This window comes from Antechinus flavipes, chromosome 2, assembly GCF_016432865.1.
Source record: "Antechinus flavipes isolate AdamAnt ecotype Samford, QLD, Australia chromosome 2, AdamAnt_v2, whole genome shotgun sequence".
NCBI lineage: Eukaryota > Metazoa > Chordata > Mammalia > Dasyuromorphia > Dasyuridae > Antechinus > Antechinus flavipes.
In genome coordinates, this window is record NC_067399.1 from 276,367,217 (window position 1) to 276,382,730 (window position 15,514).

The 15,514-nt window shown below is 33.3% G+C and overlaps 1 protein-coding gene across 2 annotated transcripts in view; it reads left to right on the plus strand.

Moving 5' to 3' along the window:
- Nucleotides 1–703: 703 nt before the first annotated feature.
- TMEM62 (transmembrane protein 62) overlaps nucleotides 704–15,514 on the plus strand; it is a 50,977-nt gene continuing 36,166 nt past the window's right edge. Inside the window, exons 1-7 of one of the 2 annotated variants that reach the window (XM_051977177.1) lie at nucleotides 704–926; nucleotides 1,102–1,213; nucleotides 3,903–4,040; nucleotides 6,181–6,226; nucleotides 12,967–13,108; nucleotides 14,243–14,367; nucleotides 14,499–14,621. In XM_051977177.1, the coding sequence (XP_051833137.1) occupies nucleotides 744–926; nucleotides 1,102–1,213; nucleotides 3,903–4,040; nucleotides 6,181–6,226; nucleotides 12,967–13,108; nucleotides 14,243–14,367; nucleotides 14,499–14,621 (869 nt within the window). In that variant the 5' untranslated portion in view covers nucleotides 704–743. Of the gene's footprint in view, nucleotides 927–1,101; nucleotides 1,214–3,902; nucleotides 4,041–6,180; nucleotides 6,227–12,966; nucleotides 13,109–14,242; nucleotides 14,368–14,498; nucleotides 14,622–15,514 lie in introns of those variants that run through there. The other variant, XM_051977178.1, reaches the window with a different exon arrangement.

The window sequence follows — 15,514 nt, forward strand, 5'->3', positions numbered from 1 at the left end:
TAAATTTTTTTTATTTGGGGGAAGATGTCACAGGTTCAAAGTGTCAGCTGTTGGAATTTAACAGATGTTCAACAATTCTTGGTTAAGAGGGAGAAAATGGGCTTTGTTCCACTGGGACATCCTGGAGAAGGTTCTGGCTGGAGTCTGAGGACCCTATCTCTATGATCTTGGGCAAATGCTTCACCTTTCTATGCTATAATTTATTCATCTGTAAAATGAGATTGAACTTAGTTGGTTTTTGAGGTCTATATACATACATACATATATATATACACACACATATATATTTATATTTATATAGGATCGATGATCCTCTAACGCCGTTGCCTATATCAACAATCTAGGTGAATCACTTCACTTCCCTTCTCTGCAATTGGACTAAAAAGCCTCAGGTTTTCTCCAATCTAGATCTCTGTGAAGAAGTCATTTCGCTTTCCTCAGTTTTCTTGTAAAATAGACTATGTAGCTTCTGGGGTTCCTTTCTGCTCTAGGTTTACGCTCCTGTCTTTGGGACTTAGATAAGTCACATCCTGCCCTACGTTCTAGACGTCGGCCTCAGAGCTTTCTTCTCAGAGTAGGACGAAGTTCTGGGGCAGGGCAAGCTTCAGCGCCTCTGCGACGGGCGGGGCCGCGGACTTCGGTCCAGCGCCAGCCCGGGGATCATAGAGTCCCGGAAGTGCGTGGCAGAGCGGCTCCGGGGGGGGGGGGGGCATCGCTAGCTGTCTGAGCCGAGTGGAGGCTGGATGTCCGTGGGCTTGGCGCTCAAGGTGGTGGCCGGGCTGGCAGTGGCGGCGGTGGCGGCCGTGCTGCTCGAACACTATGGCTTGGTGGGCATGTCCTCGCCGAGGCCCGTACGGTCTCAAGTCTTACACAGGCCCTTCCCAGCGCCCGGGGGCGAGGCCACCAACATCTTCTGGGGCTTGCAGGTGAGGAGGGCGGGCAGAGGGAGGTGTCTCGGTTGCCAGCCAGACAGAGAAGGGAACCGAGAAGGGAACTGAGCCCTGGGGAGGCCTTGCAATCTCCGTCTCGTTCACCTGCCGGACCCGACGTGCTTCCTCTCCCAGACGGGCTCCTGTTTCATATTTAATCACCGCTTTGCAGATTTCGGACCTCCATATCAGCAAGTTCTTTGATCCAAGCCGAGCCGAAGACTTGGAGAAGTTCTGTTCGGAAACCGTCGATATCATACAGCCTGACGTCGTCTTAGCCACTGGTAAGCGGTGACTCCCCACTTTCCGGGCGTAGAATGCTTTGCTTCTCTGCCTTTGGCAATGCTGGGTCGGGAAGTGCATCTCAGCTTCGCCTCATCCTCCGAGGCCACACCAACTTCTTAAATAAGGTCTGTTATATTAGGTCCTCCCGAGGTGTATCAACATCGAAGACAACTCATGATGAAAAGGACAGGTGTTCTATGGTTGATGTGGGGTGATATCATCATCATTAGTTAAATCTGTTCCACCATTAAATTGTAGAGAGGGCTATTGTGGAAATATGTTTGACAAGAATTTACATTTATAATGGGTCTCATATTGCTTACCTTCCCAATGGGTGGAGAAGGGAGAGAATTTGGAATTAAACAATGTTTTTAAAAATTTGTAGAGGGTTTACTATCTGGGATTATGATAAAACACAGATAATGCATAGTATCTATTAGAGGGAACAGCCACACCAGCAAAAATCAAAGAACCTGAAATATGTATATTTACAACATTTCACTTGGGAAATTTAGAACTATATCATAATGAAAAGCTTAATGATAAGAAAATATCAATATTATATAACTATTATAATTGGTAAAGACAAGATGCAACTAACTTGTCTATTAACTATCTGAAATTTATTTTAGAATGAGATAGGACTTTTTGGTATACTTAGAGATCACCTCACAGATAATATAACAAAATGACAAACATAATACATATAGATACTTGTGCATTTATGCTATTTTTGGTATCTGATTTTTTTTTCTGAATCTAAGATAAAGGAGCTAGAATTACTTTAATTTTAATAGGTACTATGTATTATCTGTATTTATGTCTTATCACCATTACATAGTAAGCTTTATAAAGCAGGGATTAATCCTATCCAAATTTTGTATTTTCCTTAGTTCTCTGTACATGGTGACCATGACAAATTATACATTTGTTGAATAAATGAACTGAATGTAGAGCAAGAATGTGCTTTTTGGAGGGTAACTTTCTATTATCCTACAGTTTTCTTTCTAAACTGTTGAAGGTTCAAATGTCTGATTTAAGACTTTGTTAGCTGATCTTTTAGTTTCTGTGACTGACTCAACTGTTAGTTCTATGCCTGTCATATAGTAGGTGCTTAATAAAAACTGGTTGAAAAGAAATGCTGTCTGGGTGACTGATTCAAATAATATAATCCTATACCCTTTATTGGGTAATAAAGGTGAATATTTTCACCAAAGGAGTACCTAACTAATGTCCCCTAAGGTAGATCCTTTGATGGAAATATCTGGTATTTATCTATACTAGTTTTATTTTTAAAAATTCAGTTTTATTTTTTGTTCTGAATTCAGAATCTGGAAGACCTGAATTCAAATCTTTTCCCATACACTAAACTATATGGCTCTGGCAAGATACTTAACTTGTCTGCCTCAGTTTCCATATTCATAAAATGAAAATAATAATAGTGCCTACTTCCTATTAAATGAGGATTAAATGCTTTGCCAACTGCTATATAAATGTTAGTTATTATTATAATGATTGAAAAAGTTAGCATTGTGTTATGTTTGCTATTACAAATATAAAAGCAAAGACAGATCCTATTCTTCAGGATCTTGCTTTCTAATGGTAGACATAGGGAAGAGTAAATTACTGAAATCATAAATATGATAGTAACAATTGCTCATTGTTCTTGCTTCTGGAAATGAAAAGAAATATATGGGAGTGAAGAAAACAAGGACAGATGTAACAGGCATTAGAGGCAGTCATCAAGTAGGACAGTGGAGTTCCAGGATCCTCTAGAATCAGCTTAACTTAGAATGTGTTAACTTTTTCTTAAAAGGTATTTTGACAATTGGGTTTCAGTATAACTGGTTTCTTTTGTAATTCTATGTCTTTTATGCATTTAAAAATAGTAGCCTGAGAAGGGAGTCTCTGGGTTCTAGCAGATTTCTAACTCAATTCATGACAAAAACGGTTATAAACCTTTGTTCTGAGTTATGGGCACTGTAAGGTACTTGGCAAGGTTGTTAAAGAGGATGGTTTGGGTTTTCTTGAGCTAGTGCCCCAGAGAGACATATGTTATGTAAGGTAAACAAGGTGGAGGCTGGCATGGGAGCCAGGAAGACCTAGTCTCAAATCTCTCTCTCTCTCCATACTAAACTTATGTCATTTAACTTCTCAGAGCACCAGCCTTGAGACAGGAGGACCTGAGTTCAAATCTGGCCTCAGATACTTACTAGTTGAATGACCCTGGGCAAGTCATCAATTAATCCTGTCTGCCTCAGTTTCCTCATCTGTAAAATGAGCTAGAGAAGAAAATGGCCAGCCAATCCAGTATCTCTGCCAAGAAAACTAAATGGGGTCTTGTACTGAAATAATTCAATTACAACAAATGCCTTAGACAATTCCTTAAGACTAAATGTTGCAGATAAAGTGCTACTCTACATTGGTAGAAGGAGTTTCCTCATTTGAGGAATTTATATCACTGCAGTTGAAGATCCATTTCCTGTCTATGTAAAACAAATAATTTATGACTTTATAAATAAAACTTCTTCTGAAAAAATTTCCCTATTTTAGTATGTTGTTTTGAATGCAGGTGGTCTCCTTGTCAGGTAGGTGGGTACCTCAATCTTGTTTATCATACAATGGACAGTATTTGCCTAACCTTCTATTATTTTAAAATGAAATATAACTTTTTTGGTATACTTTCAGGTGACCTCACAGATGCCCTAAAAAGTGATCGTTGGGGATCCAGGCAGTTTGAAACAGAATGGCAAATTTATCAAAATGTCCTGAAGAGAACTAGGGTCACAGAAAAAACCAAATGGCTAGATATTAGAGGAAATCATGGTAAGAGAGAGCCAACATTTGGGTATCATAGAAACTAACATTTCACATGGAGTTTGTGTTTTCTAGTCCTATTAAAATTGAACTATTTTATAAAATCAGTCATTCTTACATGACTTACATGAGTGCTAAAAGGTCAAGTCTAGTTGTGTGAAATATAACAGAATATGTAGTCAAAATCTTATATGACATTGTTAGTCACTAAGGGATTTGATAATCCTAATGATGTGAAAATATAGTTCTCTATTTTAAAACCATTATTTAGGATGAAATTGTTTTAGTGACTGTTCTTTTATGAGGCCATTTATGGCAAATTAAGATATTTTCATATAAACTGCCCTAAAAAAAAAACTGTGACCTTTTAAAAGATTATTTGCTTTAATTTGGCCAGTTGAGGTATTTATATTAGTCTAATTTATTATTCTATTGTTAATGAGTGTATATCTATAACAACTATCTTTTATAAAAATAGAGGCATCACATACCCTTTAAGTGGAATCAAAAGAATGAAGTGAAGTTCCAACTTAAGCATATAAATTTTGGAAAGATTAAACTTCAGTTTACTCTTAACCTCTAAAATGAGGGCATTGGACTAGTTGATTTCTGTGGGTCTTTGCAGTTCTAACAGTTTAGGAATCAATAAGATTATTTTGTTAGATGAAATGCATAATTATCTGTTTGATGATATAATATTCTACGTACAGATAGTTCTTATAAAGCATCTGCTATGTAAATAATAAATCTATGCAGCAAATGTTTTCAGACCAAAAATTGAGTCATTTACTGTGAATAATATTTAATAAAAACAGATTCTTATGTAATAAAATAATTTGAATTGTCCCTTAAAATTACAATAGAAATAGAATTACAATAGAAATGAATATACATAAACATGAATATGAGCATATTTATAGTTAGGCTGAATTGCTGACCTCAGAGGTCTTTTTGGGCTCTTTATTCCTATGTATTCAATATATTTCCTTCTTAGATAAGAAATTTCTTGAGAGCTGGAACTGTATTTCATCTATTCTTTCATATAACCCCATAATGAATTTGTGACAAACCTACAAACAAAAAAAGGTCATTGCCCTTTTTTTCATAGATTCCATGCTAAAATGTCTTGATAAAAATAAATATTGCACAATGCTTTTTTTCTTCTTAATTTATACATCTCTTGGGTCTTTTCAGATCCAAGGGCCATTCCTTTAAGAATGAGTTTATGAAAATTTTGTGCTTTATCTTTTTGGAAACTCTGAAAACACTCAGTGCTAAAGAGTGTTTGTTAGAATAAAATTGTATAATTTCTTCTAGGTCTTGTGAACCATTCCCACTAATTAAGAGGGCTGAGTTTGTTTCTCTCAAGAGGTTTTGAAGACTGTTTCTTCATTTGGCAGAAGGGTTGTTAAAAGTGAGCCTGAGACTTATTAGATTAATTTTCATTGTTGGCCTCAATTGGATTTTTCAGCCTGTTCTCAAGGTTAATGAAGATTTAATAGATTCCCAGAGGATACAAGTAAATAGTTTTGGCAAGGAAATCAAGTGTCTAGTTTCTGTGAAGTCACAACCTTCCCAAATGGATTTGCAAAGCATCTATAATCTATTCTAACCCATTCTAACCCATCTAACTCACAGAGTTTCTTCATATGTCAAATAGGGAGATGATAAATTCCCAATATTCCATTACTTAGTAGAGTGCTTTATAAATAGAAAGCATTTATTGTGGCTATAAATGATTTGTAGTTCAGAAAAACTATATTTTTCCTAAGTATGTGATTACTGAAATGTAATAAGTAAAAAAAAAAAAATTGAATTACTCTCCCTCCACCAAAAACAAATGTCAGACTTTTTAAAAGTCCGTATTAGCTTATTCAAAATAGTAATTATAAACATTTATTATTCCTCAGTCAATTAAATGTCTTACTGTTTGTTAATAAAACTTTCATATTACTTATAAATTCAGTTCAGAGTTTTTCAGATCTTTTGTTACCTTGTAACAAAATACTGTCCTCATTAATTTCCTAGTTGAGTGACTGGCATTCTATTGTATAACATGCTTATAGAGCTATAATAATAATTTTTATCTGATCATTAACCTTTGTATGAGTTTTTTTGTTTTGTTTTGATTTTTTTTCCTCCCCTATAGATTCATTCAACATTCCAAGTCTGGAGAGTAGCAACAATTATTACAGGTACTGAAACGAACTGGAGATACACTTGTCACTATATTTGGACAATGATTTGGGAAAAATAAAGTCAATTTGGAGAAAATAATCAATCAACAAAAATGTATTGAATGCCTGTCATATTCCAGGTCTTATGCCAAGCATTGGGGATACGAAGGGAATATGAATGGGGAAGGATTGATTGACAAATGTACTTTTTATATCCAGATAGAGAGCCTTTTGTACTAATAAAAGAGGAAAGTTACCTCTTTTGTGACTATAAGAAAAGCAGAGAGCAGAGGGTTTCCATTCAGTTGTTTTCATTAAAAAAAATTTTTTTTTATAATCTTATGTTTACTGTTTCCATATTATAGTTTTATACACTATAGATTTTTTTAAGCACCATTGCCTTTCAACAACATTTCTTTAGCTAATCATTTCTCTATTTTCCTGGATTAGAGATCTTTTCAATACATTCACATTGATTCACTACTGTCACATTAACAGTGGTATTATCTTGCATCCATGAACCAAAATAATAAATATTCATTGAGTTTGACTTTTGTGCTCCACATTGGGGTAGGCCCTGCGGACATAAGAATAGTATAAGGACATAAGAATAATATAAGATGTAATTTATGTCCTTAAGAAACTTGCAGTCCAATTGAGGAAATAAACTATGCTTAAGAAAATATCAAAAAATATATAAGAAAATATATGCTCTCATACTAAATTATATCATACAAGCTATAAATGCTTTAGGAAATGATAGAAGGGACCTTAAGGGATCAGTGTGAACATTAATGGGAAAACTTTTCAAAGAATTTGAACTAAGCTTTGATGAATGGATATGGATATGGGGGCTGGTGCTCTTTCCATTGTTTCATCTAGCTGCTCCAATTTTATTTTCTTAAAAGTTTTATTGTTATCTATATTTTTATACCAGTAATTTTTCCTTATACCTGTTTCTTCTCCATGAAATTCTTCCTTTAAACAAACAACGAAGAACCCCAAAATCACTGGCTCCGGAGACCACATCTGATATTACATATTAGATAACCCCTATCCATAATCCCACCTCTCTACTGAGAAAAAGAAAGTGTAAATCCCTTAACAATTTTCCAGTACGTAGATTGTTCATTAAAATTCATTTGTATGATTGCATTTTAATATTGTTATTGTTTATATAATTGTCATTATTGTATTGATTGTTCTTTAGGTTCTGGTTTCTTTACTTTGCATTATTTCTTATACCTTTGTTTCTTCTGGCTTATTAATTTCATTATTAATGAAATAACATTTCGTTACATTCATATACCATATACCATTTGTTCAGCCATTACCCAATTGATATTCACCCATTTTGTTTCCAGCTCTTTATTTGTTTGTTTGTTATTTGTTTGTTATTATAGCTTTTTATTTATAAGATGTATGCTTGGGTAATTTTTCAGCATTGACAGTTGCAAAACCTTTTGTTCCAATTTTTCCCCTCCTTCCCCTACCCCCTCCCTTAGATGGCAGGTAGACCAATACATGTTAAATATGTTAAAGTATATGTTAAATATATGTATACATGTCCATACAGTTATTTTGCTGCACAAAAAGAATCGGACTTTGAAATTAACCTGTGAAGGAAATAAAAAATGCAGATGGACAAAAATAGAGGGATTGGGAATTCTATGTAGTGGTTCACACTCATTTCCCTGAGTTCTTTCGCTGGGTGTAGCTGGTTCCATTCATTACTGTTCTATTAGAGCTGATTTGTTTCATCTCATTGTTGAAGAGGACCATGTCCATCAGAATTGATCATCATATAGTGTTGTTGTTGAAGTATATAATGATCTCCTAGTCCTGCTCATTTCACTCAACATCAGTTCATGTAAGTCTGCAGGCCTTTTTGAAATCATCCTGCTGGTCATTTCTTACAGAACAATAATATTCCATAACATTCACATACCACAATTTATTCAGCCATTCTCCAATTGATGGGCATCCATTTAGTTTCCAGTTTCTGGCCACTACAAAGAGGGCTGCCATAAATATTTTGTACATGCAGGTTCCTTTCTATTTTTTAAGATCTATTTGAGATATAAGCCCAGAAGTAACACTGCTGGGTCAAAGGGTATGCACAGTTTGATAACTTTTTGATCCTGCTTTTTACTATAACAAAAAGTGCTGCTCTGAATATTTTGTTACATACATTGTTATATATAGATCTTTCTGTAATATATATAACATATTCTTGGTGTATGTGTTCAGCATAGAGGTTGCTAGGTATAAAGAGTTAGTCCTTTTCCTCACATAATTCTAGTTTAATTTCTAGAATAGTTGGACAATTTAGAGCTCTACTCTAAATTAGTATTAATGTACCTTTCTAATAATAATAATAATAAAAGCTAGTATTTATATAATTTCTATGTTCCAGAACATAGTACTTTACAGCTTTTATCTCATTTGGTCTTTACAAGTCTTGTGATAATGATAGCATCTACTTAGCTATCATTATCCCCATTTTACAATTGAGGACCCTAAGGCAAATCTAGAAGGTTTCTAGGAATTAATATTAGTTAAGAGTAGGATCAAATTATGGATGATGTTGATGCTTAGCAGAGGAGTTGGCTATTGTTACAGTCAATAAATCTTGCAGGTTCTGAGCAGGAGAGTAGCATGACAAAAATAATGTTTTATAAAGATTCATCAGACAGCAGTGTGCAGAAGAAAGATCAGAACCAGAGAAACTGGTTAGAAGGCTACAATGATAATTTAGGCATGATTTGATGAGGACTTGAGTGAGGGTAATGGAAGCAGGAATAGAACAAAGAAACATTTTGAGCAATTGATAGGATTAACTGGATACTGGGGTTGAAGGAAAATGTAAAAACCAAGATAACTTACAAGGATTTCTTGCATTTATATTTTTTTAATGAAAAATTTTATTTTCTATCCTCCAGTGTGTCAAAAATTTATTTTTTGCATTATATCAAGATATTCTTGCCTGTCTATATGTCTATATACAGGCATAAATAAACAAACACATACATATATTCACAAACACAGAGATGATGTAGAAATACACACATCTGAAAGTTCTGATCTTAGAAGGCTTAGATAGTTCTTAGAATATGTGCCATGCAAATATTTATAGACATAGAAATCCTCTATTTTAATCTCTGGTTTCAGATTCTATATTAAAGTATCTGAACAAGTGTAAGGACAGCAAATAAGAGATCATGAAATTCTTGGGAATAACAATGAAAATATAATAAGCCTTTAATGTAATAAATAATAAAAATTGTAATGAAGACCAAAATGGAGAAAAAAGCCTAAAGAAGAGATCTAAAAAAGGTTAAAGATAAGAGGCAGTATAATGTACTGCCTTGGTTTAAATTATATTTTGCTTTAAAAAATAGTTTTCTAACATTACTGACAATATCTGAAGTAATGTATTTACTTTAGGTTATGTTTCATAGGATCTGTGTATAGAATATGGGATAGCATATGGGAATAGCAATGGAAAAGGATATAAATTTCAAGTTTTAGAAATTCTCTTTATCCTTTTTCCTTATATGTTGTTAAATAAAGTATTTCCCAAAGTTTTTGAAGATTTTAGCGGGAATCCCATTTTTGCTACTTTCTAACTTTGTGACTTCAGGCAAGTTACTTCATTTTTCTAAAATTCAGGCTTCTTATATAAAATCAACATTTTAATATTTCAGTGACTTCTTATGAAGTTGATCTGAGGAAAATGCTTTATGAACTGACACCACCTACTTTTTCACAGAACCTTTTTTTTTTCCCCAATTCTTGCTTTGAAGGCAGTTTTTTTTAAAAAAAAATTAAATAATAGCTTTCTAGTTTCAAAATACATGCAAAGATAGTTTTCAACATTCATCCTTGCAAAACCTTGTATTCCAAATTTTTCTTCACCCACAGCAAGTAATCCAATATAGGTTAAACATGTGTAATTCTTCACAGAACCTTTTTAAATAGAAGATCTCTTGCTTGGAATTTCCATTTACAAAAGGAAGAGGAATAATCTTGTTATTTGACAAACAAATAAGTTTTACTGAATAAAATACCATAGAGTAAAGGTTCTTAAATCATTTTTGTGTTTTTAGGACCCTTTGGAATTACAGTGAAGCTTATGGACCCCTTCTTGAATGTTTTTTAATGCATAAACTAAAATATGCAGAATTGCAAAGGAAACCAATATGCTGAAAGACATTTGTCAAAACATTTTTTTAAAAATCACTAGCATCATAGAAATCAAGGTGAAAATGCTTACCTAAACTCTGAAGAAAGCAGTCAAAAATAAAATAAAAAATGCATCCATACGTGCATACATACCCCCCGCCACACACACATATACTTACACACATACACCCCTTACACACAGGAATCTTTATATGCAAACTGAAAACATAGAAACTAGTCACTGAAAGATATATACTATTTAATCTATTTGATAACACAATTGTATTTTTAATTTTCAAAAGTTTTATGCTTTTTGTTTTTATATCATAATCATTATTGATATATTCCAATTCTATCCCATTCTACCCATTTTAACTTGAAACAAAGAAAAAAGATTAAGCAAAAGTCAAAAGGCACAGCACCATATACAATATTTTCTACTTTTAGCATCTCTCTGAGCTAAAGAATTTGACTCCAACTTAGTATTCTCTTTATTTACATTGTTGAAATAATCATGTATATTGTTTTTTCTGAATTCCTTAAATTCATTTTCTCTTATGATGCAATAACAATGCAATATATTCAGACACCACAGTTGAACTTTTCCCCAGTTGATTATCCATCTTTCCAATTTTTTTTTTTTTTACTATCACAAAAAGTGCCACTATATTTTAGTACAAATATGACTTTTGTTTCTGTCTGACTTCCTTGAAATACATGCATAGCTATGGGATGGGTCTTCTGGTCAAATGATACGAATAGTTTAATTATTTTTCTCATATATATTCCAAATTGTTTTCTGATACTTGACTGTTCAGATGTTAGGGATATCCAAGAGTAAGCTATGGCCTGCTAGTTGTATTTGTCCTCCTCAGGCATACAGCTAACTCTTCTGTTTATGCTGAACTTTCCTATCTGGACTTTGTCCTTGCTCCAAATGATAGAGAGACCATGGTCGTTCAGTCATGAATCACAGAAACATGACTGGGTCATATTGCTATTCAATTTAAAAATCCATAATAGCTGTCCGTTGTCTGACAAATTATGTTGATATTTCTTTGCTTGGCATTTAAGGACCTGTATAATCAAGTATTATCCTTTCTTTCCAGTCTTACCTCATATTGCTTTTCTCTCCATGTTGTAACCAGATAGCCAAATTGCACTTTTCCCCTTACATATCCTGCATTTTCCTGCCTTCCTCTTTGCTTCCTCTCCCATTACTCTTTATGCTTAGAATATCTTCTCTTCCTCCAAAATCATCTTTTCCTTTTTAGTCCTCACATAACACTCACATTTTTGTTATTTCCTAATACACTTATCATGAGACATTTTGTATTATTATTATTTGTATCAAATCCCTCCACTACTAGACTATAAACTCTGTGAGGACACAAATCATAATTAAACTTCCATTTCCTCAATATTTAATCCAGTAATGTTCATACTGCTTCATATATTTCAAGGATCTGTGATTTTTGTCAATGTGGGTATTCTCTCCACCATTAAGGATTACCATATCTTCTGTGCTCTAGAAAATGATCTTCATGAATTGCTTAGTATTGAAAAATTTTGTCATCCGGTAGCCAACATTTGAGTTTTTTCAAACTTAAATAGGATGGTCCTTTGATAATAGAAAAGCTCATCTGTTTCTGACCTTTATTCAAAAGTTTTTAAAGCTTGCATTCCACTGGTATAGTATTTGTGAATCTTGGGTTATCACTATACCACTTTGAGAGGTCAGGGTTGAACAGTAGAGATTATGATCATGATAGAAAGTTAAGGAATGTTGGCCATGAATTTGTTGCTGAAATTTTGATATTCAGCAAAGGACTTTTACTACCCAAATCTTGTTTGTTTTTGTTTGTTTTGTTTTTTTAGAATAATAAGTTCTGGAAAGCAAGAATCATGTCTTCTCTGTTATCAACAGGATATTCAGAACATGATGGAATTTTTTTTTTAAAGTTCAGTAATAACAAGAAAAAAATTAAAGTGAAAACATGCTGGAATAATCAATTATATCTTTATCACATTGTTTGTGTTCTATTATGTATGAGAATTGTAGTGTAGATAGATTTCCTCTGCATGGTGTACCAGAGTGCCAAGCCTGGAGTTAGGAAGACTCCTCTTCATGAATGTTTTGGCCTCAGACACTAAGTGTTATCCTGGACAAATCATTTAATTCTGTTTGCCTCAGTTTCGTCGTCTGCAAAATTATCTAGAGAAGGAAATGTCAAACCATTCCAGTATTTCTGTCAAAAAAAACCCAACCCATGAAGAGTTGGACATGACTGAAAAGTAACTAAACAAAAACAAGCATTGTATATTTGTTAACCACAAGATGTGTGATGCATATTGTGGGCTTGGCATTTTATTTCAAAGGAATATTTACAAAGAAAATGTAAAGAGTCACTTCAGACAATTTTTAGAATTCATTCTAGGCCCTTTTCTGTTAGATGCAAAATTATTCCTTAGAAATTCACTTAGAAAGTGAAATCTAGAGTGATCTCACAGTGAAAATTTAAATTCCGTTCTTTTCAGATTACATTAAAAACATCCCTATCTTATTTCCGTAGGAGATACTCTGCCTTACGTAGGCATGGCTCTATGCATTACATCCATAAGACCCCCTTTGGAAACTATTCTTTCATCTATGTGGATGCTACCATCACCCCAGGGCCCAAGAAACCCTTTAATTTCTTTGGAATGTTAAATGAGGTATGGTAAAAATCTTAATTCTCTTTGTACTTTTTTTAACTGGCTGTAGTACATTAGACCCTCTTGAGATTTACTAAATATATGTGATTTTATTGATGGGTTCTTGAATTTTCACTCTTGTTATAGCAGGAGCTGTTTATAATACAGTACATAGTATATAAGTGCTTAATAAACATTATTGATTTGCTGTGATAAGCTAGTGACAAGGCTGTGTGTGCTTTGATTTCAACTCTCATTAAGGGGTATTATTATACCCCTTATCCTATTTCCCTGGCTCCCTGCTCTCCAACTCTCTCCCTCATACCACACATACACTCCCAATGTCAGTATTTCAGGGGCAAGGAGCCTCTTTTTCCTGACATCTTCTAACAAGATTTCAGCTTTGTATGCCTTCTCATATGTCTAACCCCCACCTATCGCCACTTTCTACTTGTAGCCCATATTTTAAGTTAAGTAAATAGTTAAAGCATTAAAAAAAAAAAATACAAAACAACAATGTTAGCTATCAACTACTACTGCACTAAATTTGTGTAATGATCACATTTGAGAACAATTGAAATTAGATCCTGGTTATTTGTCATTAAATAGCTCTAGATAAAATTTTGCTATAAAACTTACATTTGCTGTGACCTAGAGAAAATGAATGATTTGCTATATTAAAAATATTTTGATTTGAACCACAGGTATACCTTCTCTGGCACCTAAATGAGGTTTTAGTTTTTGTATAAAACTATTTATGGACAACTGCCCCCATATTTCGGTCTTATAAAGATAATCATTTTATTTTAAAAGGCTTTATATATGTTTTAGGAAGATAGTGAAGTAGATTAAACAGAACAACTAAATTCTTTTTTTCTTCAGAGTCACTGAGTTATTTATTTTTAATATTAGACAAATCATAATTTTATATTTCCTTGTTTGTAAAATTTTTGTAATAACTTATTTATTTCACAGATTTGTGGTTAAAACTGTATAAGTTTCTTATACAGAAAAATACATAGAAAAATATGAACTGTTATGTAAATTTAGTTTATTATCAACATTAGTAAAAAGTCAAAGAAAATTATATATTAACTAGATCATATTTCAGCTTGGGCACTAATGAAAGATCCTGTGATTTCCGTACCCTTTCAGAAGCAAATGAAGGAACTTCTTTTACTGACTGAGCAAACTAGATATAGCAATCATACTATTTGGTTTGGACATTATACAACATCTACTATCATCTCTCCAGTACCCGGAATACGTTCATTAATGAGGTGAGGCAGAACTTCTAAATCCAAAATTAATGTTTAGGTTTGACACCTTTTTATTCCATTATTCTGTGGGATCATACTAAGATATTGTGTCTTAACTTAGCCTATAAATTTTTTAAATTTTTATCACTTAGTTCTGCCATAGCTTATCTTTGTGGCCATCTCCATTTACTTGGTGGAATGATGCCTGTTTTGCACACTCGACACCCAAAAGGCACTCTGGAACTGGAACTAGGAGACTGGAAGGAAAACAGGAGGTGAGATAACCATGGGGACGAGACTACTTTGTTTTATCCTGGACTTGATATCAGTCTTCTAGTAGGCTGCAGGTTGGGTAGGAATTTGGAATATGAGGTTTTGATCACTCAGTTTACTTATCTTTAGGGATAGATGATAAAATATTAGGATAAAGCTACTTTAGTTGAAGATATAAATCTATTAAAATGTTTGTTGATGAATTGTTTTGATATATTACACAAAAAACCTAAGCATATTCCCAAATTGAGTTTTTTACAATTCCCCAAAGCCATCAAAATTAAATTAACTTAATTAAAATTAAACCATTAAAAATATAAGAGTGATAGTATTTGCAGTTTTACAATTAAGTATTTTCCATTTCTTAAAAGTTGGGGATTGATACCAACATAGTCTAATTTTTTTTTTTATCTAGGTATTGTTGCTGTTTTGTTTTTATTCACATAATTCAGCAATAGTTTATATTGAATTTGGCGTGCTCACGTTGCATTATTTATTAAAGTCTACCTATATTTCATGATTCTTCCCACATTTCATATTTGTCATTCTCTTTTGTGCAGTGTATATTACGTTGTATTCTTATACCATGATCTTTTAGTTATTCTCTTAATTGTTGAGCATACAATTCTACTTTTTGCTGTCATAAGTAGTATTACTATGAATATTTTTATACAGGTATCTTTCTTGTCATTAATTTCCTCAAGGTATAAACTATTAGTAGGATCACTTGGTCAAAAAAAATGAATAATTCCTTTAGGTTTTTTTTGCAAAATTTAAATTGTGACTAGAGTAATTCATGGTTCTGCCAGCAACAAATTAATGTGCCTATTTGTCTCCATTTCTGTCTACATAAAAAAGCACTCTATTAAAAATAGGTAACTGATCTCTATAGAGA